Below are 23,041 nucleotides of genomic sequence, written 5' to 3'. Positions count from 1 at the left end.
CGAAAATCACACTCACAAATACACACTCGTAAAAAATCACACAGTATGCCCTCACACAAAAATCACACAATACACAAAAATCACACACACAGAGTACACTCTCACCCAAAATCACACACGCAAATACACAACTTGCACAAAAATCACACTCACATACACACAATGCACACTCACACAAAAATCACACTCAGACACACACTGTTCTCTCCCAGGGCCTAGTGGGTCTTCAGCTGGAGAACGCAGGGCTCCAAGGTCCCCACCTACCACGGGCCTGACCTATCCTTGCTCCATAGCAACCGCACCCAAGCTCTGTCCAGGCCACTGTGCTGGGATGGGGACATGAGCCACTGTGGGTCTCTGGGTGGTGCTCCCACCCCAAGCCAAGAGCCGCAGTCCTGCCTGCACGGTGCCTCTCCAAACCCTGTCGGTTCTTCCTCACCTTGGCCCTTTGAAGCCTAAATGAGAAGATCTATTTATAGCAGTCAGCATACGGACCCTGCCAAATGTGCCCGCTCAGACATATGCTGGCGGCACGCTCAGCCCGACGCTACGCCAAGTCCCTCCCCAAGGCCAAGCCAGCCCAGCTCCCCCGAGGCCTCATGCCCACCAGCATGTGCTCTACTGGGTCCCTGGATCTCCTGACATGTGGTGGCTGCTGCAGAGGGAACCCGGGCCTCCAGGGAGAGCTAGCCAGCCACTCGCTTCTAGCCCAGGCTCTGTGCAGGGAGGGCCCCCAAGTCCCTTCTGCCCCCACCTCCTGGATACAGACAGGTGGGCAGGTGGGAGGTGACAGCCAGAGGCACAGCAAGGGCGTCACCTTGAGAAGAGGGGACGGGCCATCATCCCAGCCTCGGGTGGGACATGAGCCCAGCTATTAGCAGTAGGGCCCGCAGGCGGGCTGGGAGGCCTCCTCCACCAGAACTCTCCCCTGCACGTCCCAAGTTCTTCCACAGGGGACCCATGTCTACTGAGACAGGAGCCAGGCTAGGTTCTTCCCATGTGTCCTTTTATTTAGTCCTTCCGGGGTCATTTTACAGGCATAAAGATTGAAGCCCAGGGTGGGTGGGCCACTTGCCCAGGGGCACACAGCAGCAAGCAACAGAATCGGTGTCTAGCACTGGGGTCGGGCTGTGGGATTCCATTACTCATGTTCTCTTCAGCGCTCAGGGCCTCTGTGATCCATGAAGACAACAACCCTGTTCTGTCCATCTTGGTTCCCTCCCTGTCCACCCCCAAGCACTCAATAAATAATGAATGAATGAATGATTGTGAGAATGAAGGATGAATGAGCACACGAGGAAGGTGGAGATGGTGAGTGTGAGTCCCCAAGCTTCAGCCAGGCTTCTCCACCTTGCAGTCTTTCTCTTCTCTCTGGGGTAGCTAGAAATGATGAGACAAGGTCTTTTATTCTGATGGGGTTATCTCCTGAGGCTTTTATTCTGGTGGGAGTATCTCCTGAGGCTTTTATTCTGTTAGGGGTATCTCCTGAAGCGCAGATATTTCTAGGGGCCAAGAAACTAGGGCTGAATCCTCCTTTTTCTCTTCTCCATGAGAGGGACAGGGAGGGGAACTAAGTCTTGGGACCTTCAGTAGTGGGATGCCCCTATGGTCAGTCCTGGGCTGCCCTAGAAGGATAGCCCCAGGCTGTCTCCCCAGCCCCACTCAAGGGGCTTCCCTTCATTTCCTCATTCAACTCAAGGACTCCACTCCCTTCCAATGTTCTGTCTGCCTGGATGCCTTGGCCTTATCCAGTAGTCTTTTTTTGATTACCCAGGGTGGCATGCAGTGGTGTGATCATGGCTTCCTGTAGCTTCCACCTCGTGGGCTCAAGGAATCATCCCACCTCAGCCTCCCAAGCAGCTGAGACTACAGGCATGTGTCACCATGCCCAGCTGCTTTCTTATTTTTTGCAGAGATTGGGTCTTGCTTTGTTACCCAGTCTGGTCTTGAACTACTGGACTCAAGCAATTCTCCCACCTTGCTCTCTCAAAGCTCTGGGATTACAGGTGTGAGCCACTGTGCCTCACCTCCCCTAGTCCTTATCTGCAGCCTGTTGGACTTGTGAACACCCAGGGAATGGGCCTTCTCTCCACTCTGTGTGCAGGGGAGGGGTTTGAGAGAGGCCGAGACGTCCAAGCACTGCCCCTTTGCATGGGCTGTATTCTGTCCAGAGCCATAAGAGGCAGGGCTGGACTTGGGTTCCCAGGTCTTCCTGCTCCACCCAGGGGCCTCTCTTGCTGCCTCTCCTGCTCCAGGTTGCGAGGACAGGTTTTCCTTTAGGGCGCCAAACAGGGGTGAGAATAGGAGGTCTCCCCCAGGACCTGTGGTCTGCACCATAGCCCTGGAAGCAGCCCCTGCTCCCCATCCCCCCGCCACCACACTAGCCCCTGGGGAGGAAGTCCAGCCCCTGCCTACACCCTCCCCAGAGGCTCGGTGACTAACAAGGGGCAGCCTCTTTCAGACCAACCCCATTCTGCGGCCTTCCAGCTGTAATTAATGTTTGCTGTGTCATTAGAGAGATTCTTGATAGGCTCTGACAGGCAGAGGGTTTGCAGAGCTGGCTGGGTGAGCAGAAACCAGCTGCCAACAGCCGCCTAGTCCTCCACACTCAGGGTCCTGGCCACCTTCCCTCACAGAAAGCCGCTGTGCCAACGCTTAAGGCCCCCTGGTGTGGGGATACCTCCTGGGCTTTGTTCAGACCCCCCACCTTTCCTTCTGTCCACGCAAATGCCACCGACGGCTTTGCAGACCACTTCACGCCCCAGGCAGCACACAGCACATGTATTTTCTCACATTCCCCCCTCCAGGAACCCCAGGGTGAAGTTAGTATTTTCAGTTTTCAGAAGAAAGAAAACAGAGGCTGGGCAAGACCCAGAGTTTTGTGAGCATCAGGAACTGAGTGGAGGATCAAGCTCCGCCCAGGTCCCAGCTCCTGTCAGAGAAGGGGAGTTTCACACCAGCTCCTCCGTGTGCCCAGCGTGTTCACGAACACATCGCATCTCACTCTCATGATGGTCCTGTTAGTGGCTATCAGTGGCCCCATTTGTCAGAAAGGTAAACTGAGGCTCAGAGAAGTTAAGGACATTCTGCAAATCACCCAGCTGAGGAGCGACCAGCTGCTCAGGAGGCAAACTCAGCTTAAAGCTCAACTTCTCCTGCCCCGCAGAGTTGCCGCTGCTGGCTTCCCCTGGCCCTCACACCACAGAGCCCCTCTGCTCAACTCACCGCCAGGAGCCCTCCAATTCTCCAGTGGATTCTTAGAGCGAGAGCTCAGCCCCCTGTGGTGGATGGGGAAAGAGAGCTTGGAGGAGGCCTGGGGCTCCCCACCCACTCCCTCTTACTTGAGGACTTGGGTTTGGCGTGAGTCAGTGATCCACCACTGCCCGACAAAGTCCTGCACCCCAGGGGCTCAGTGCAGCTTCTTTTGCTCAGGGTTCCTGGGTCAGGCACTGGGAAGGGCTCAGCGGGGCGGTTCAGCCCTGCTCAGCAGTGGCTCCTTCACTCTCAAGCGAGTGCCACGGCCCTGACCTCTCAGTCCCAATGGGACCACACCCCCCACCACGCAGGTCTCACAGCAAGGTGCTGGGGAAGCCGCTTTTCTCACCTGGTGGCTGCTTCCACGACACAGGAGGCAGGGAGGCCAGCCTAGCTAGGGGCTGTGCCCAGGACAGACATGGCTTTGCTTCTACCAGTGCCTTGGTCAAGGCTATCTCAGGCCAGCCCAGATTCAGGGGTGCTGAGCTAGACCCTGTGTCTCAGCAGTGGGTGGCAAGGTCTCTGCAGACTCCGGGTGGGAGGTAGAGACGCAGCTGTCTTTTGCAGACAGGGTCTGCCCTAGCAGCCCTGCCTTGAGCCCCTGTTTACTTCCTGCATCTGTTCCTTTTTTCCTATGTTAGAACGGCTGTCCCGAAGGGGCTGAGATGGCAGTTTACTCATTTTGTATTCTCTGTGCCCTCCCCTCCCAAATGCCTACCGGGATGTCCATCTGTCAGCATGGATGCCCCGGCACATAGACCAGCAGATCCCAGGAGGTGGGTGGGAGTGGTCTCACAGGCCTAGCCTCGTGGGCAGGGAGCTGGGGTCTCCCTCCAAGGCCCTCGGCAGCCCCACCTGACGACCAGCCCCTCCCAGAGGCCATCTCTGAATCCGCCGCATCAGACACCTTCCGGGCGGTCGTGAGCTCTCCCAGAGGAGGCTGCTCCGTCATTCACCCTACTTTGAGCCGACCCTGAATCGTGCAAATCTGGAAAGCACAGAAGATAAATGAGGCGTGACATTTCACTTGAGAACATGATCATTCACTTTACAAAGCGGCGTGTGGTGTTTGCCTGTGGGGCTTTCCGGAACACATCCACTGGGGAGGGGGCCAAGCCCACCGAGCCAGGGGCTTCCAGCAGCAGCATTGTTTGATGAACTGGAGGAGGAAGCCAGGACGGCCTCAAACCCCAAACCAGCCAAGACCCTGCAGGAAATGAAACCCCACTCTGATTTCACCCGTGAATATTGGATCAAAAAGCCTCAAAGACACTCAAGGAAATCCAGTTCCACAGAATATCGCAGAGATAAGAATCGGCCATGATTATGGAGAAGTTAAACAAAGAATTCAAAGTTGGCTTAATATTATCTATTAATAAACGACACAGCGTCCGCAGGTCAGCTGTCATGCACATTCATAATGACGAAAGGCATTTGATAAAATCTAGTGCCAATTTCGGATTTTAAAGCAACTGCTAGAAATAGAACCAGAAACACACTTCTTTATCGAAGTCAAGAATCTGTCTCAGTTCAACAGCCAGAATCATTCTAGGTGATGAGATTTTTTTTAATGATTCCCATTCAAAAATTTATATTAAAAAACAGCAAGGCTTTCATCATTGTCCAGAAATTCTGGACATAGCAATAAGACACGAAACAGAATTAAATGGGATGTCTACAGGGAAGAATTGTAATTATTTGCTGACAATATGATTCAAGACCTTAGAAACCCAAGAGAAGCAACTGAGAAAAAAAATGACTTAATATAAAAATTTAATACGAAGGTGCTGGGCTGGAAATCAAACAAACATATACAAATCAATAACTTTTCTCTGTACTAACAACAGCTAGTCGAGACACATAATTAAATAAATGGTCCCCACTTACAACGGCACCAATAAAATAACAACAAAACCCTCCCAATTCCCAGGAATGAACTGACAAGAGAAATGTAGGATCATTATGAAAAACTCTATAAAGTTATCCTGAGAGATATCAAATAAAACAAGAGTGGTGAGACGTGCCGTGTTGGAATATTACCCAAAAGTTATTCTAGAATTAATTCACAGGTTGAATGCAGTCCCTCAACAGGCTGGTGGCGAGTTTTACAAAGTGAGGTAAAATCCTTCTAAAAGTTCATCTCAATGAATATTCACATGGCAAGAGTAAAGAAATACAGAGACAAGGGAGAATGATGGACGTCTTTCCTACCAGATACGGAAGCTTCTTACAGACTTGCGGTGATTGAAATTGAGCTGAAATTGGTCAAAGAAGAGAAGGGAGGTGTTATCAATAGAAATAGGAAAAATGGTCCCACACAGAAGCCTCATGACAGGGTAACCATATGACAATATATTTTCCCAAATGGGATACTTTTAGAGTGACAAGGGGATATACTCACCGTTAGACCCAGAGATAGACATGCCCAGGGCCCATCCCAAGAAAACCATGACATATGCTAATTTCAGATTGCCTGCCTTTACTTATTTATGTATTTTTTGAGATGGAGTCTTGCTCTGTCACCCAGGCTGGAGTGCAGTGGTGTGATCTCAGCTCACAGCAACCTCCACCTCCCAGGTTCAAGCGATTCTCCTGCCTCAGCCTCCCAAGTAGCTGGGATTACAGGCCCCCGCCACCACGCCTGGCTAATTTTTGTGTTTTTAGTAGAGACGGGGTTTCGCCATGTTGGCCAGGCTGGCCTGGAACTCCTGAGCTCAGGTGATCCATCTGCCTCGGCCTCCCAAAGTGCTGGGATTACAGGCGTAAACCAGTTGCCTGACCTGGTAGCCTTCTTTTATAGGCAGCTATAGAGTTAATATTTCCCTGAATTCATTCAGTATGCATTGCCTACTCAATGCCTGGAAAGGAAACCCCAACTCCAGCCCTACCTGTCCCGAGCTTTCGGTGCAGAAGGTGGACTCCAGGTGGAGAGAGATGAGAATCAGAGCCTGGCAGCGTGGGGTCACAGCGGAGCAAGCAAAGGCAGCCCCAGTTATAGACGCGAGGTTCCAGCTGCAACGTGGGGGCCGAACAGAGAAGCCCACTGAGTGGGAGAACATTGGGGTGGTGGAAGGGGTTCATGTCCTAGGCAGAGGAAACAACATGTTAGCAAAAATGTCCAGGCAAATCACAGCCTTATATGGCAAAATGACAGCTGAGAGACAGCAAGGACCCTCACTGAGACCCGATCAGCTCCTTTAAGAAGTGTGGACTCTCTCCAGGGTACTGGGGAGCCACGCGAGGTTGTAGGGGGTAGGAGGAGAGGCAGGAGATGCTCCAGCCTGGGTGGAGATAGAGCACCAGAAATCAGCCCAAAGGAATAGATTACTCAATACAGTGTCAGGGTAATTTGTTGCCAATTTGGGGGAAGGGAGAAAATCAATTTTGATCCTACTTTACACCAGAGAAATAGTTTGCAGGTGATTGACAGTTAAATGTAGGAATTCAAACAGTAAAGAGATTGGTAGACAGAGGAGGATGTCCCGTCTCAGGATGGCGTGGAGTTCTCCGAGCTGCAAAGTGGTGGAAGGCCATGTCAGTGGGGAGAAATATGCCCCATGTTGCTGATGACATGCAAGTCAAAAGCAAGCATCTCCACGCTATGGCACTGGCTTTGTCTACAGAAACCTCTTTCCGGGGAAGCGAGCACAGGCCACAGCGGGGACAGCGCTGAACAAGCTTCGGGGAAACGCCATGTGATGAGATTAAGAGACGCCACATTTTTCTTTTCTTTTCTTTTTTGGAGACAGAATCTCACCCTGTCACCCAGGCTGGAGTGCAGTGACACAATCTCGACTCACTGCAACCTCCGCCTCCCGGGTGCAAGCGATTCTCCTGCCTCAGCCTCCCTAGTAGCTGGGATTACAGACACCTGCCACCACGCTGGGCTAATTTTTGTACTTTTAGTAGAGACGGGGTTTCACTATGTTGGCCAGGCTGTTCTAGAATTCCTGGCCTCAAGTGATCCGCCCACCTTGGCCTCCCAAAATGCTGGGATTACAGGTGCGAGCCACCACACCCGGCCCACATTTTTATTTTCACAGCTCAGCCAGATCCAACTGAGGTTCCTTGGCAGCTGGGACACCAGTCCCCGGGACACACGGTGCCTGACAGGTGGCTTTGGGGAGTGGGAATGGTGTGACCGTGTGAGCGAGGGCTGGTGGCTGGGGAACCTCCTGGGGGGAGTGACAGGCCTCTCGGGTGCTGATGGGTGTGGGGACAGCAAATACCTTCCCAGTCATCTTGAGGCACGAGGCGCCCTGGGCAGTAGGACAGTAATTGTTTCATGGTGGTGTGTCAGCATCCGTGGGGTTATGATAGAACTTTCTAGTAACAGACAGGAGATAGCACCCCTTCCGACTGTGGAAACATCCTGGTCACTGAACAAACCGGGCTGGGCCACTCCGTGCCTGGGGCGGCCACATCCCAGCCCTATCCCAGCCCATCTTCTGTTGCTGAAACCTCCTGGACTTGAGCTGTCCTCCTGGCTCCGCCTCCCAAAGTGCGGGGATGACAGGTGTGAGCCGCCATGCCCGCTCCGGGAATCTGCATTTTAAAGTAGCAATGGGGTGGGTGCTGTTGCTGCCTTCTGGGCTTTGCTGTCGGGGAGTCTCCCTGGCTAGGCTTTGCTTGGTCATTTATTTCCCTTATTAGTTTAATGGTTGAGGGCTAATTGCTCATTTCTAACCTTCACCCCAAAACCATGCCCCAAATCTCTAGCACAATTAATAGCAGCCAAGAAATACACACAGATTCAGTCATCATGGTAACGCTGCTGTGCTTGCAAACAGCCCACATGCCTGTGCACCTGCGCCTGGGGAGAGGGGAGCCAGGCCTCAGCCCCACCAAAGGGTCCTTCCCGCGTCTTAGGAGGAGGTCCTGTTCTACCACCAGACTGTGACCCAAGGTCAGGACAGGGACAGAATCTGCCAGCTTGACATCATCAGAAAGGGTTTGCCAGAGCTCAGGGGCTCCTGGAGGTCAGGGTACTACTAGGAAGAGAAGAACCAGCACCTCTCTGCCTTCAGTCTCAAACAGGCCATCCCTGAAAGCAACTGGAGAGATTCAGGTCAGACTAAAGATAGAACTTCCCGCTGCCAGGGTTATGAGGGTGTGATGGGGAAGCTGCCAGACATCCTTGGACACCTAGACCCTTGCCTGGCTTAAGTGATGCACTTTCCAAGGGTGGCGAGAGGGGGACCAGTGTTCCCCGGGGGGGGGTCATCCCTCCTCTCCCAGGCCAGCCAGCTACCCACACCCCACATCCCCTGCCAGTGCTGAAGCAGGGAACCATTGCGAAGTGATTTCTCCCTCCAACGGCACCATACATCATGTTTTTTAATTTAAAAGATGCCCCGTGGAAGCATAACAGACCATTAAATGTTTGGGTCTCTAATTAACTCCAGATTAGCCCGGGGCTGCAGGCCCAGAGGTAGGACGGCGGAATAAGCCTGGTGCATCCCAGGAGGCAGCACTCAGGGCCCCAGCCCCATCCCTGAGCCCCCCCCCCACTCGGGTTGGAAGGAGGCAGAGGGGACCAGGCACCCCCTTCCCCACCTGCCAGGGCCTTGGGGAGAGGCTGCCTCACCTAGCCCTGGGCTCCTGCTTCGGGGCCTGCCTCTGCGTATTCTGGGGCGAGGCAGGAATCTGCATTTTTACTTTTTTTTTTTTTTTTTTGAGACAGGATCTCACTCTGTCACCCAGGCTGGAACGCAGTGGCACAATCCTGGCTCACTGCAACCTCGACTTCCTGAGCCTGTGGGATCCTCCTGCCTCAGCCTCCCACCTAGCTGGGATCACAGGTGCACACCACCACACCCAGCGAATTTTTTTATTTTTTGTAAAAATGGGGTCTCACCATGTTGCCCAGGCTGGTTTTGAACTCCTGGGCTTAAGCCGTCCTCCTGCCTCCGCCTCCCAAAGTGCTGGGATGACAGGTGTGAGCCGCCATGCCTGCTCAGGGAATCTGCATTTTTAAGTAGCAGTGGAATGGGTGCTGTTGCCGCCTTCCTGGGCCTTGCTGTGGGGAAGTCTCAACTTCCTGGCTAGACTTTCCCACGCTGAGCCTCTGTTTCCCCCTCTGTCCAACTGAGGTAACACTAACCTTTGCCTCCCTGAACCCCGGGGAGGGGCTCTGCGTGTGGGAGGGACCGCGCACCAACGGACCATGGAGGAAACAGGAGCTTTTCTCTGTTGCACACTCGCAGGGCGTTCCTGCTCTTGGGGGCAGGGCAGGGGGAGCCCTGAGGCTTCCATGAGTTGTGTGGATGGCCTAAGGTCAGATGGTAAGGTTGTCAGGCACTCAGCACCGTTCCCACAGCCCCCTGACCTTCCCCAGCACTCACTGAGTCCTTACACAGGGGGGACGTGGTGCAGGCAGCGGTCCCCTCTGTTCTACTCCCCGGCCCGGCCTCCTGGAGGGCAAGGCTGAGGTCAGGGGCCTGCCAGACCCAACCCTGTGGCCGTGTCCCCAGGAACCAGCCCCGCTGAGTCAGCCCTCCCAGCCCCGGCCTTGCCTGCATCCCCCGCCAGCCTCCCCTGGACAATAGGATGGGAGCAGCGAGCAGAAGAGAGGGCCGGGCCTGGGGGGTCCTCTGGAGCTCTGAGGCTCCCCCTGCCCTGCCCCCAGAGCTGGCGAGAGCCCTCCATGGGCCCCCCTGTGTGGGCACCAGGGCTGGCAACTGTGCTGAAGGAAAACCCACGTGTGTCCAGCATGCGGCTCCGTCTCCCACACTGCCTCGCACTGACCTTCCCTCCCCTACTGAGGAGGAAATGATTTTCTAGTGGGCACCCCCTTGTACCCAGCAACATGCCAGGAGCCTTAAGTAACTGGTGATGCCTCCCCACCACAACCCTGGGAGGCAGACGCCATGACGATTTCTGTTTGACAGATGAGGGGACTGAGGTTAAGAGAGGTTAAGTGACATGCCCAAGGTCACACAGCAGGCGCATGGCAGAGCCGACACCGTCTCCTGGCCCGCGATGGTTCTGTGTCCCCTCACACAGCAGGTGCACAGGTGGGTCCCCCACCTGCTCCTAGCCGGGCCAGGTCACTGTGGCAGGCCTTGCGGCTCGAGGCCCAGCTGCCCTGATATGCCCATCACAGCCTCATGGGCTCTGCGGCAGAGCCCAGGGAGACAGGGCGAGAGCCAAACTGCAGAGGCAGGTGGACGTTAGCAGTAAACATGATCTATCGGCAAAACATTGGAACGATGAAAAGTTATCGATCTATAGCTTTCCACCCATCTCCCTGCCCCCCTCCCCCATGCGTCTGGCCCTCTGCCCACCTTTCCCCCTGGAGCTGGAAACTTCGCTCCATCAGCAGAATCCTCAGTCCAGCCCTGGCCCCAGCCCCAGACCAGCCCTGGCCTCTCATCTGGTTTAAATGATCGAGACGAGGAACAATATTTTTAGACAGATGCACGCCCGTCCCAGCACGGCTGCTGTGATTATGCAAATTCAGTCGTAAGAAGTTTAAAAGCCTGGAACCACCATATTTCTTGATTTCATTAGTGATGACACAGGCTGCGGGAGGAACCTGGTGCCCGCCTTACACGCACTGTCCCCATCGTCCCCTGGGGGGCAGGGGGGTGCTCTCCGCAGGGGCAGCGTGTGTGAGTGTGATCACGAGACATCACGAGGGCTCCAGCCGGGGAGACACAGACAGTCCCAAGAGTCCTTGGAGGCACCTGGTTCGACAATTTCATGTTAGGATGGGGGAAACTGAGGCCTGGAGACGGGAATTGGAGACCCGGGACTCTGGCTCCGGCCCAGATGCCTGGCCTCTCCTTCTGTGGCCAGTTCTCCCAGTAACTCCAGTACTCAGAGGGGAGAGGGTCTTCCAGGACAGGATTCTCAGGAAGCAATGCCGTGCTGTCTCCTCCCACCTCTTCTGAGCAGAGAGGCCCAGGGAGGGGAGATGATCTGGTCAAACAACACGCTCCTCTCCCAGCACTCAAGCCCTTCCACCTGCCCCCACTACCCCTGCAGCCCAGCATTGCCCACCACTGCCTGCGCCCTGGGCACCCCACACTCCCTGGAGGGGCCTCCCACCTTCATGGCTCCAACACACCTCCTCTGCCTGGGATGCCTGTTACCCTCCTTCCCTAACAAACTCCAACTCATCTGCTGAGGCCCTTAAAGCCTCGGCTCCTGCCAAAGCCCTGCCTGGTTACCCGCCGTCTCGCACACCTCCCTAGCTCCAGCCAGGCCTCCTGTTTCCCTGCAGGCCCCACTGTGGTCTGTAAGCCCTTCAGGGGCCCCATGGTTCCTAAATGTCCAGTGCCTGGCAACCCATCTTCAGTGGACAGAACAAGGCCAGGAGATGAATACAGACCCTCCTGCTCTGGGTGTCAGGGGCACAGCAGGAGGTAGACTCGCTGGCCCCTGGCCCTGAATCCCAGCAGGTTCCAGCTGGAGTCGGGGTCTTTTCTGCTGTCCGAGGGGGGTGGGTCCCACTCTCAGACGCTAAGCCACTCGCCCTCCACCCAACCAGGAGAGAGAACTTCTTCAGGAAGGTCAAATGTGCTTCAGACTCCATCCTTCTGAGTGTTCCCTCCACCTTCAACGTTCCCTGAAATGGCCACAGCTCATTCTTCAGGGGCATTCCCGCTCACCCCACCTCCCCGCAGCCCTGCCCTCCGCGCCCGCTCCTGCTTGAACACCCCTGCTGATGGGTGGCTCGCTACCTGTCACAGCTTGTTGGACAGAGCTCTTTAGCAACTGGGCCCCAGGAGTGCTCCTTTTCCAGAGGCCACTGACGGTTCCTGCCCCCTCTCCACCCTCCAGACAGGCCCAGAGCCAAGCACATTCCAGGGTCATTGGGCCTAACGTCTGACCCCATTCTCTGTTCTCCTGGCTTCCATGTCTGTCCCCCAATAAGCACTCTCTGTGAATAGGCTGTGCTGGCTGCCCCTTCCTTCCAGCTCCCCGCAGGCGCTGCCTGTGGGAGGCAGGGCTGTCCCGAGATGGAAGCCCGGTAGGCTCAGGCCTGGGACAGGCAGATGCCCCCAGGACAGCCGAGGTCTGCGTGCGACGAGCAGACCGCGCCAGCGGCTGTGAGTGAATGCAGTCGTTCTGGGAGCCCATTTCCCCGAATAGCCCAGGCGACCTTGGCCAGTCCCTTCACTTGAGGGGCTTCCCATCCAGACCACAAAGGGTACGTGGTCCCATGTCCCATGGCGTGGCCTGTGGTCCTCTTGTGGCTGCCCAGGGCCAGGCACGTGGAGGCCTCTGTCCACCTGGGTGAGGGGCATCAGACACTGAAGCTGGTGGGGACCTGCATGACCCAGCGGGGTGTGGCCCAAAACTGAGAGGCAGGACCTCCTGTGGGTTAGGGTTAGGATGCCCTAACTCCCTGTGGGCACCTCATATCTTTCCTGAGGGGGTAACAGCTCTTACGGGCTTGATCAAACGTGAAAAAGATGGCCAGGCATGGTGACACACACCTGTAATCCCAGTGCTTTGGGAAGCTGAGGCAGGAGGATGGCTTGAGTCCAGGAGGTCAAGGCTGCAGTGAGCTGTGATTGCACCACTGCACTCCAGCCTGGGCAACAGAGTGAGATCCACCTCTTTAAAAAAATACAAGGCCGGGCGCGGTGGCTCAAGCCTGTAATCCCAGCACTTTGGGAGGCCGAGACGGGCGGATCACGAGGTCAGGAGATCGAGACCATCCTGGCTAACATGGTGAAACCCCGTCTCTACTAAAAAATACAAAAATCTAGCCGGGCGAGGTGGCGGGCGCCTGTAGTCCCAGCTACTCGGGAGGCTGAGGCAGGAGAATGGCGTAAACCCGGGAGGCGGAGCTTGCAGTGAGCTGAGATCCGGCCACTGCACTCCAGCCCGCGCGACAGAGCGAGACTCCATCTCAAAAAAAAAAAAAAATACAAAAGGAAGCTAATGTTTGTGAGAAACCACAAGCCCATTGGGAGGAGTGGTCCTTACTCCCATTCGACGGAAGAGGAAGCAGAGCTGGCGCATCCCAGTCCGTGTGCAACGTGGCCTGAGTCTGTCCAGTGCTGGCTGCCGGGCACCGCGCCGGCCCTGGGATGCCACAGCAGTGACCAGGACACACAGCTCCTGCTCTTGCAGTGGCAGGAGCAGCTGCAACATGAATTAAAAGTAAATAACCAAGCACAACATCAGGGAGAGAGAAGTGCCAGGATTTAAACTAGGTGGGGGCTGAGAGTGAATTCGGGGTACAGAGCAGGGAGGGCTCTTGGGGTGATGCTGCTGCATCTTGGACTGAACGACAGGAGGGAGCCGGAGCTTCCCAGGTGGAGGGGTGGCTGGTGCAGGGTCTTCTGCCAGGAAGGGGGTGTGCATCGGGGACGGGGAGCGAGGAGGCGCGGAGGCTGATCCGGTAGGCCCTGGAGATCATGTGTGGAGGCTGGATTCTCCGCCATGCGCGGAGGACTGGATGCCCTCAGGGCTGCGCAGAGGGTGGGGCCTCGGGACTGCCTTGGTAGTTAGCAAGGCTCCCTCTGGCTGTGGAGGGAGAGTGGATTTTGGGTGCCAGGAGATGAGGTGGAGCCAAGGGCATCATCCCTGCCGGAAGTGGATTTGGGCAGTTTGGACCAGGGCGGTCGTGGTGGGAGTGGAGAGATTCCGGATGCTTCTGCAGGTGGATTAGATGCAACTGGAGTTGGACCAGGTGTGGGGGGAGGAAAGAGAGGAGTCCAGGATCCAGCATCAACTTTAAGTGGAGGAATGCGGTGGATGGTGAGCAGGGAGATGCCAGCAGGGACAAGATCTTGGAGCAGCCACTTAGACACGATGGGAGAGAATCTTCAAGTTGGGGGCAGCTGAGGGCCTTGAGATAGACTGGGGGTCAGCTGCACGGAGACAAGAGCACAGGGCAAGACACCCTGGGAGTGCTGGGGAGAGGAGGCTGTGAGGACCGAGCCTGGCCTGGAACACGTGGAGTCAGGGTGAAGGTGAAGGAACCTGGATGGAGAGGTGGCAGCTGGGATGCCGGAGTGGAGAGGGCTGCAGGAGGGAGCTGGCAGCTGCCTGGGCCAAGGGCTGCCAAGAGGCTGAACAAGACAAAAATGGGCACTGGAAGGGCAGAGGTCGCCAGCGACCTTGGTGAGAACGGCTCAGAGGGCCCGAGGGGGGACGCTGGATGGGGTGGAGCTGAGGAGGTGAGGGAGGGGGATGGAAACCACTGCCGATCCTTCCAAGAAAACCTGCCACATTGAGGCAGAGGCTGGAGGGCACGCAGGTCAAGTTGGTTTTATGGAAGGTTCTAGAACTAGAACCTTCCAATACATTGATACAATGGAACTGTATCGAGTTCCATTACAGCAGCTACTAGCCACGTGTCTGGTGCTCCAGAGCCACAGGAGACCTGTGGTCACCCTGCTGGACAGTGCAAGTACAGAACCTCCATGCATCCAAGAAAGCTGCATGGGAAGGATAGCATTGCAGAGGGCTGGAGGTATCAGACCCCAGGAGTGCCCATTCCAGAGGGTCCACAGCCTCTGCATCTCCCTGAGGCAGGAGGCCAGGCCCGGGGAGCAGGTGCAGACGGGCTGAGAGGAAGGGGAGCTCCTTTCAGGCAGTGGGGAGCAGCCCTCCTGAGGGGTGCCGTGGGCCTGCTGGCCTCCCTGAGGCCTTGTGGTCCACACCCATGCTAGCCTCTGGGTGTGAGGTTGCAGGTGTGCTGAGGAGGGGAGCAGGGCTGGGCCTGGGTCTGTGCAGGAGAGCAATGCCCGTGTGGGGTTTCCGCACCTGCCCTCCGTGCCAGCCAGCACTCCTTTCTAGAAACGTTGTTTAATCAGCGGATCACAGGATACGGGGTACAGAGGTAGGTGTGCGTGTGGATCAGCGAGGGCATCAAGAATGACTGAGTGAGTGAGCCCAGCTGGAAAGGGCCTTGGGGGGCCTGTGGTCCATCCAGAACCTTCCTGGGTGATTCGGCCTTTCCCTGTTTCCTGTGCCAGGTCTACAGCCTCTGCCCTTGGGGGCTCCCAGACCCAGGGCACCTCCCGAACCCTTCCTAGCACAGCACCCGTCCAGCCTGTCCCCTCCCCAGCTCCCAACAGGAGGCTGCACAGGGCTGACTCAACAGTGTGACCTTGGAGAAGTCCTTCTCGCTCTGTGCCTCAGTTTCCCCACTGTGAAGTGAGCTGCAGAATGAAAACTTTGGGCCCTTTGGCTGGGCGTGGTGGCTCACGCCTGTAATCCCAGCACTTTGGGAGGCCAAGGCAGGGGGATCACTTGAGGTCAGGAGTTCGAAACCAGCCTGACCAATATGGTGAAACCCTGTCTCTACTAAAAGTACAAAAATTAGCTGGGCGTGGTGGTGTGTGCCTGTAATCCCAGCTGTTTGAGAGGCCCAGGCAGGAGAATTGCTTGAACCCGGGAGGCAGAGGTTGCAGTGAGCTGAGATTGCATCATTGCACTCCAGCCTGGGCAACAGAGCAAGCCTCCATCTCAAGAAAAAGAAAAAGAAAAAGAAAAGAAAAGAAAACTTTGGGGCCCCTCTAAAGCTTGGGGCCATAGAGGGGGCAAAATCCCGTGCCTCCTACGGGGCTGTGGGCCTACCCTTCCTCACTGGCAGGGCGCTGGCCACACGGGGAGTCACGCCCACACACCCCGAAGATCCCCCTGCCCAGGAGACTCGGCAGTGAGGCCAGGCTGGGGGTCGGGAGAGGACTCCCCAATCCCCTGCAGGCCAGGCTCCTGCTCACCTGGACTCTGGGGCAGGGGCTGAACAGGAAGGTGAGGGCTGGACACTGGGCTGGGGACGGCCTCCCTCCCTCATCACATGGGCTGCCCAGCCTGATGGAGGAGGGCTCAGAGCTGGGCAGGGAGGTGAGGCTGTGCTCCCAGCACCACTCCCAAGGAGTCTGATCCACAGATTCTTATACTCACAATGTGGGGAGTGGGGCATGGTGGTAAGGAAAGGGCTGGCAGGGGAGGAACCAGGTGAGCCAGGAAGCAGGAGACAGTGTGGTGCCCAGCTGGGCCCTGGAGATGTCAGCCACTGCTGCACACTTAGAGCATGTTTCCTGCATGCACGCAACATGCCAGATATACAGACCCCCGTGCATGTGTGAACATGAGGAGGAAATCTGGGGGGGCTCCGAGCTGCACCCGTGCCACCCACACCTGCCTCCCCTTAGCCCCAGACACACCAGGGCCCCAGGCCTCGCTGCCCAGACAGGGTGCCCTCAGTGACACCTGCTCTGCCCAGTGCCCCAGTGAGCATGGCCTGTGCACTTATGTACACAAGCCCTGTATACACACATCTGTACACGCACGCACGCAACCTGGCACACACGTATGAGGGCTCACGTGTACCAAACACGGGTGTGGGTGGACGTGGGTATACATGTGTCCACAAACACACATGCACACACACATGTACACACACACACATGTGACCCCCATGAGCATGCAGCCCTCCAGCCCTCAGCTGCAGGGCCCAGGAGAGCCTGGACAGCCCCAGGCCCCAAGCCTCCTCCCTGTGCCTGTGATAAGGGCTCTTAGGCCCTGTAATCCTCCTTACCTTGACTTTGGGTTATTTTGAGCAAGAGATTAAAGGTGATTACGATTGTGGGCTGAGGCGCCACACTTCCTACACGCTTCCTGCACGGCCGCTGGCCAGACCCGCCCTTCCGGAGGCTGGGCACAGCCGGACGCCATCCGCCCCACGCCCTCGGCCCGCCCCCGGCCAGCACGCGCCTCTGCCTGAGACCTGGGCCCCCAAGAGGCCTGGGGAAGCTAAATCCCAGCACTGGCACAGGTTGTCTGGGCACGGTGGAGGGATGGTGGGGAGGGATGGAGGGGCTGGCGTGGGTGCGGGATGGCAGGTGCACATGGCATGACAGTGACTGAGACAGCGCTGACTCTCCCGTGATGGTGGATTTCACATTCCAACCAGACCACGTGGGGACCCCATTTTCCCAACCCAAGCAGCCCCCGGAGCCATTTTTGAGTGGGCCTAGCCAGGTCCCACCCGTCCGGGCTGGGTGTCCCCTGGCCACTCCAGGCCAAGCCCTGGGTTAGCTCCCCGAGGCCTGCCAGGACCTCGCTACAGCTCCCATGCCGTCTGACTTCTCCTCTTTGAATCAGAAATAGACTCTTCTCCAGGAGCTGGAACAAAATTGTTCTTTATGAAGTTTCCAAAGGGAGGAAAAAACCCATTTTACATCATTATATTTTTTTCTCTAATTTAAACCGCTTCAGTGCAGACTAGTTGCAAACATCAATATCAGTGAAATACACCCAGCTGGCTGCACGCCAGGCCACAGCTCAGTGACAGAGGCCGGCTGTAAATCCACATACTAACAAGCAAACACACACCCATTTCTCTATCCTGCAGGGGAAACACAGGCGGCCAGGAGGTGAGGCTGCACACCAGGGGCCCCCTTGTCTCGAAGGCAGTGGTGGGGGGTCCGTGGGGGAGCAGGAGCCCAGCGGCGTGCCTCGCTCCCCGGACGTACCTCCAGCCCCATCTGCAGGGTGCTTCCTGCCTGGGGCTTCCTCCCCTATGGCTCGGTCCCTATATCGTCTGTGTCCAGGCTCAGCAGGCACTAGGGAGATAGAGGAGGCACCGTCCTGCCTGGAGACCCTCGGGATCCAGTGGAGGCTGAGGAATAGAGCAGAGGACCCCATATGGTGGCGGGGAGGGTGGCGGGACAGGCATCCAACTCCGCCAGGGACCTCAGAGCTGTCCCTCTCCCAGTCTGGGGAGGATGAGCAGAGCCTGGAAATTCTCGGCGGAGCAAGCGGTTCCCTTCCTTCCAGAAGGGAGGCGGCCACACTCCACCAAGGTGAGGTGCAGACAGTGCCAAGTCCCAGTGCCGGGTAGACACCCTCAGAGACCATCCAGCCAGCTCATTTGGGGAAACTGAGGCCCAGAGGGGGCACAGCATGCTGGGGACACAGGGCAGGCGAGCTCAGCCCGAGACCTGGTAGACATGAGTCCCTGGACAGGCCAGAATACCTCCCGGTGCTTCCCTCCCAGAGGGCTGGAGAGGAGCCCGCACCCTAGAAGGACTCATGGGGGGAGCTGCCCTGTGCATCCGCTGGGGGCCCTGCAGCGGATGCACAGGGCAGCTCCTACAGGCGGCTCCAGGGGCATTGCGGCCGGGCCTCCTGGGAGCAGAAGCGGCAGGCGACAGGCACCGTGCCGAGCGGGGGCCTTCACACGCGCATCCCTGGCCGCAGCCAGCCGGCAGAAGCCCCGTCACTCCTCAGCCAAGCAACTTTAGGTCCCAGTCCCCTGCCTCAGTTTCCTCATCTGACCAGGGTTGTGCCAAGAGTGAAATAGGCTTCAGGGGGTCTCAATTCTGGGCTGTCAGTACCTTGGAGCCCGGCCAAGCAGGTAGTGCCTCATCCATTTTGCAGATGAGGAAACTGAGGCCCAAGAGCCGCGGAGACCCCTCCACGGGAGGGTGAAGCATTTCCTCCGTTATCCTGACCCGTCTCAGGACCCCCCAGGGGCTTCTGTTTTCTTCTGTGTTTTACAGAAGAGGCTCAGGGGCTCAGCAGAGCAGGGACTCAGCCCACGTTCAGATGCGCTGCTGTGAGATGCTGGCCATCCCCTGACCGCTGTCTTCTCTTCTCTCTTGCAGCAGGAACGTCGGAGCAGGAGGAGCCAGTGGAGCCGTCAGGACACCCAGGCCCATGGGGCAGGAGGCCTCAGTCACCGCAGGACTGGGGCGGAAGACCAGAGACGGCCGGCCGTGAGGGAGGCACCTCCCTCCCCGTGCTTACGTCACGCGGCCATGCAGTTTGGGACAGGACACCCCTGAGAGTGCAGGCACCTCCCCCTCCCGCCCCTCCATCCCTCTGGGGGGCTGCCGCCTGGCCCCCCACCTGGTCCCCCTGGGCAGGCTGACGTGGGGCTCCCTGCAGGGCAGTCCCGATGGCCGGGTGTGGGTGGGGCGCGCTGTGGGTGTGTGTGGCGGCCGCCACCCTGCTGCACGCAGGCGGCCTGGCCCGCGGGGACTGCTGGCTGATCGAGGGTGACAAGGGCTTCGTGTGGCTGGCCATCTGCAGCCAGAACCAGCCGCCCTACGAGGCCATCCCACAGCAGATCAACAACACCATTGTGGACCTGCGGCTCAACGAGAACCGTATCCGCAGCGTGCAGTACGCCTCGCTCAGCCGCTTCGGCAACCTCACGTACCTCAACCTCACCAAGAACGAGATCGGCTACATCGAGGACGGCGCCTTCTCGGGCCAGTTCAACCTGCAGGTGCTGCAGCTGGGCTACAACCGGCTGCGCAACCTCACGGAGGGCATGCTGCGCGGCCTGGGCAAACTGGAGTACCTGTACCTGCAGGCCAACCTCATCGAGGTGGTCATGGCCAGCAGCTTCTGGGAGTGCCCCAACATTGTCAACATCGACCTGTCCATGAACCGCATCCAGCAGCTCAACAGCGGCACCTTCGCCGGCCTGGCCAAGCTGTCGGTGTGTGAGCTCTACAGCAATCCCTTCTACTGCTCTTGTGAGCTGCTGGGCTTCCTGCGCTGGCTGGCCGCCTTCACCAACGCCACGCAGACGTACGACCGCATGCAGTGCGAGTCGCCGCCCATCTACTCCGGATACTACCTCCTGGGCCAGGGCCGCCGCGGCCACCGCAGCATCCTCAGCAAACTGCAGTCAGTCTGCACCGAGGACTCATACGCGGCTGAGGTGATCGGGCCCCCACGCCTGGCACCGGGGCGCTCTCAGCCGGGCCGCTCCCCGCCGCCCCCACCTCCTCCAGAGCCCAGTGACACACCCTGTGCCGATGATGAGTGCTTCTCCGGGGATGGCACCACGCCACTGGTGGCCCTGCCCACGCTGGCCACTCAGGCCGAGGCCCGCCCCCTCATCAAGGTCAAGCAGCTCACCCAGAACTCGGCCACCATCACTGTCCAGCTGCCCAGCCCGTTCCACCGGATGTACACCCTGGAACATTTCAACAACAGCAAGGCCTCCACTGTGTCCAGGCTGACCAAGGCCCAGGAGGAGATCCGCCTGACCAACCTGTTCACGCTCACCAACTACACCTACTGTGTGGTGTCCACCAGCGCCGGGCTGCGCCACAACCACACCTGCCTCACCATCTGCTTGCCCCGGCTGCCCAGCCCTCCCGGCCCGGTGCCCAGCCCCTCCACGGCCACGCACTACATCATGACCATCCTGGGCTGCCTCTTCGGCATGGTGCTGGTGCTGGGTGCCGTCTACTACTGCCTGCGCAGGCGGCGGCGCCAGGAGGAGAAGCACAAGAAGGCTGCCTCTGCCGCAGCAGCTGGCAGCCTCAAGAAGACCATCATCGAGCTCAAATATGGGCCAGAGCTGGAGGCACCCGGCCTGGCCCCGCTGTCCCAGGGCCCGCTGCTGGGCCCCGAGGCCGTGACGCGCATCCCTTACCTGCCTGTGGCCGGCGAGGTGGAGCAGTACAAGTTGGTGGAGAGCGCGGACACCCCCAAGGCCAGCAAGGGTAGCTACATGGAGGTTCGAACCGGGGACCCTCCGGAACGCAGGGACTGTGAGCTGGGCCGGCCGGGGCCCGACAGCCAGAGCTCGGTGGCCGAGATCTCCACCATCGCCAAGGAGGTGGACAAGGTCAACCAGATCATCAACAACTGCATCGACGCGCTCAAGTCCGAGTCCACCTCCTTCCAGGGCGTCAAGTCGGGGCCCGTGTCTTCCGCCGAGCCGCCGCTGGTGCTGCTGTCCGAGCCGCTGGCCGCCAAGCACGGCTTCCTGGCGCCCGGGTACAAGGACGCCTTCGGCCACAGCCTGCAGCGGCACCACAGCGTGGAGGCGGCCGGGCCCCCTCGTGCCAGCACCTCGTCCGGCAGCTCCGCGCGCAGCCCCCGCGCCTTCCGAGCCGAGGCTGTCGGGGCGCACAAGGCCGCGGCCGCCGAGGCCAAGTACATCGAGAAGGGCTCCCCCGCGGCCGACGCCATCCTCACTGTGACGCCCGCGGCCGCCGTGCTGCGGGCCGAGGCCGAGAAGGGTCGCCAGTACGGCGAGCACCGGCACTCGTACCCCGGCTCCCACCCGGCCGAGCCACCTGCGCCCCCCGGGCCGCCACCGCCGCCTGCGCACGAGGGCCTGGGGCGCAAGGCGTCCATCCTGGAGCCGCTCACCCGGCCGCGGCCCCGCGACCTCGCCTACTCGCAGCTGTCCCCGCAGTACCACAGCCTGAGCTACTCCTCCAGCCCCGAGTACACCTGCCGGGCCTCCCAGAGCATCTGGGAGCGCTTCAGACTGAGCCGCCGGCGGCACAAGGAGGAAGAGGAGTTCATGGCCGCGGGCCACGCGCTGCGCAAGAAGGTTCAGTTCGCCAAAGACGAGGATCTGCACGACATCCTGGACTACTGGAAGGGCGTGTCGGCCCAGCACAAGTCCTGAGCCCCCCTAGACCCGCGATGCCCACTGGACCAAAAAGGATGCAGGATCCACCCAGAGACTCACATGCACAACACCACAGCATCCAACACACGCACAACACCACAGCAACTGTGACAGCAGCCAGGGGGCCCTGCAGAGGCGAGGGGGTTGTGGGTGGGGACAGACAAGGGGGACACGTCCCGAGCTCCTGTGGCTGATCTTGGGATGCGCTCGCCGCCCCGGGCAGTACGTGTCCACACACACACACACACACACACAGACACACACATACATGCACACACAAGGGACTTCGGAAAGCTGTGTCTGGGGGGGGGGGGGGGGGGGTGGGGATTTTTTTTCATTATCTTTCCTCTTTTGAGTCTTCTCTGCCTTTTCTTTTCCTCTCTCTTTATTTTCTTCCTTTTATAAAAAAATATAATAAAATACAAGTTCTTTTAAAAAGACATAAAACGCCGTCCGTGGGGGGTGTGGCCGGCGTGGCCACCTCGGGGCCCCTCGTGTGATCTCCTCGGTCCGTGGTTTTCTGTGGATTCTCTGTCCAGTCTGTCTCTTCGTTGCCGCCTCCGGAGTCCACCGCAGACGGGCAGAGTGAATGCCGGCGGCCAGGTGGTCTGTGGGACAGGTCCTGGAGCCCTGCTGGACTCAGGGTGGGTGGAGGCTGTGCCTGTGGACGGCCGGGGTGGCCGGAAGGGCCGAGGGCTGGGAGACACGTCCCCCAGCCCAGCCCCCATGTACACTGTAGTCGTTCTATTGTACAGAAAAAAAAAAATTTCTATATTTGCAATGTTTGCTGTAAAATGAGAAAGAAAAAAAAGACTATGTCTACTAAAAAAAAAAAAAAAAAAAAAAAAAGACAATGTCTACTTAAAAAAAAAACCTGCAAAGGAAAAAAAGTCAAATGCTTGTTTGTCCTGGCTTTTTACTGTGGGTTTCAGGGAAAGAGTTGGGGTTTCTTTTACGTCCCGTTTTGGGGGGTGGTTTTATTGATTTTGGCCTTGGGGTGGGGACATGCTGTGTGCTCTTGACGAGAGCATGGTGTGACCAGGAGGGTGCACGTGGGAACCCTTGGGAGATGGGCGGCCCACACTGGGCTGGAGCGTGTCTGAGAGCCAGTGTGGACTGGCAGGAGCCAAGCTCAGGTGGCAGCGGGTGGATGGGTGGGAGCAGGGTCTTGGCGTGGTGGATCTGCAGTGCGGGGCTGCTTCTGTATGTGTCTGGCTGTGCATGCCAGCGGGGTGTGTGCAGAACCCAGCAGCTGAGGGGTTGTGAGTGGGCCTGGGACGCCCAGAGGCTCTTGAGTGAGGTTCTGGGTGAGTCGATGGTGTGGGTTTGCATGTGAGTGAGTGTGAGCGTGAGGTGGTTGGAGGGTGTGTCTGTGTGAGGGTGGGCTCCCCTGCTGTTGCCAGAGCCCCAGCTACAGGA

At 58.0% G+C, this 23,041-nt stretch overlaps 1 protein-coding gene and 2 long non-coding RNA genes across 8 annotated transcripts in view; 1 reads left to right on the top strand and 2 right to left on the bottom strand.

Annotated features, from left to right (window-relative positions):
- ELFN1 (extracellular leucine rich repeat and fibronectin type III domain containing 1) overlaps positions 1-22,518 on the top strand; it is a 39,046-nt gene extending 16,528 nt beyond the window's left edge. Inside the window, exons 1-2 of one of the 4 annotated variants that reach the window (XM_023188542.2) lie at positions 16,902-17,005; positions 18,840-22,518. In XM_023188542.2, coding sequence (XP_023044310.1) covers positions 19,133-21,619 — 2,487 coding nt within the window. In that variant the 5' untranslated portion in view covers positions 16,902-17,005; positions 18,840-19,132 and the 3' untranslated portion in view covers positions 21,620-22,518. Of the gene's footprint in view, positions 1-16,901; positions 17,006-17,398; positions 17,607-17,896; positions 18,036-18,839 lie in introns of those variants that run through there. The other 3 variants (XM_023188543.2, XM_023188545.2, XM_023188546.2) reach the window with 3 other exon arrangements.
- LOC111523732 lies at positions 1,158-9,522 on the bottom strand. Of its 2 annotated transcripts, XR_002725600.1 has the most exons (5): positions 9,359-9,522; positions 6,144-6,339; positions 5,467-5,510; positions 3,974-4,243; positions 1,158-1,380 (listed from the first exon to the last, which is right to left on the bottom strand). It is a non-coding gene; the product is annotated as an uncharacterized LOC111523732 (long non-coding RNA). The 2 variants fall into 2 exon arrangements; XR_002725599.1 differs by lacking the exons at positions 1,158-1,380; positions 3,974-4,243 and having other exon boundaries at positions 5,139-5,510.
- Positions 13,206-16,871, bottom strand: LOC116418880. Of its 2 annotated transcripts, none has more exons than XR_004229070.1 (2): positions 16,769-16,871; positions 13,206-14,087 (listed from the first exon to the last, which is right to left on the bottom strand). It is a non-coding gene; the product is annotated as an uncharacterized LOC116418880 (long non-coding RNA). The 2 variants fall into 2 exon arrangements; XR_004229071.1 differs by having other exon boundaries at positions 13,206-14,199; positions 16,769-16,853.
- Positions 22,519-23,041: the final 523 nt, after the last annotated feature.

Source organism: Piliocolobus tephrosceles, chromosome 8 (assembly GCF_002776525.5).
Source record: "Piliocolobus tephrosceles isolate RC106 chromosome 8, ASM277652v3, whole genome shotgun sequence".
In the NCBI taxonomy this organism is placed as follows: domain Eukaryota; kingdom Metazoa; phylum Chordata; class Mammalia; order Primates; family Cercopithecidae; genus Piliocolobus; species Piliocolobus tephrosceles.
Note: the sequence above shows the minus strand (reverse complement) of the source record. Positions and strands in the feature narration are given on the sequence as shown.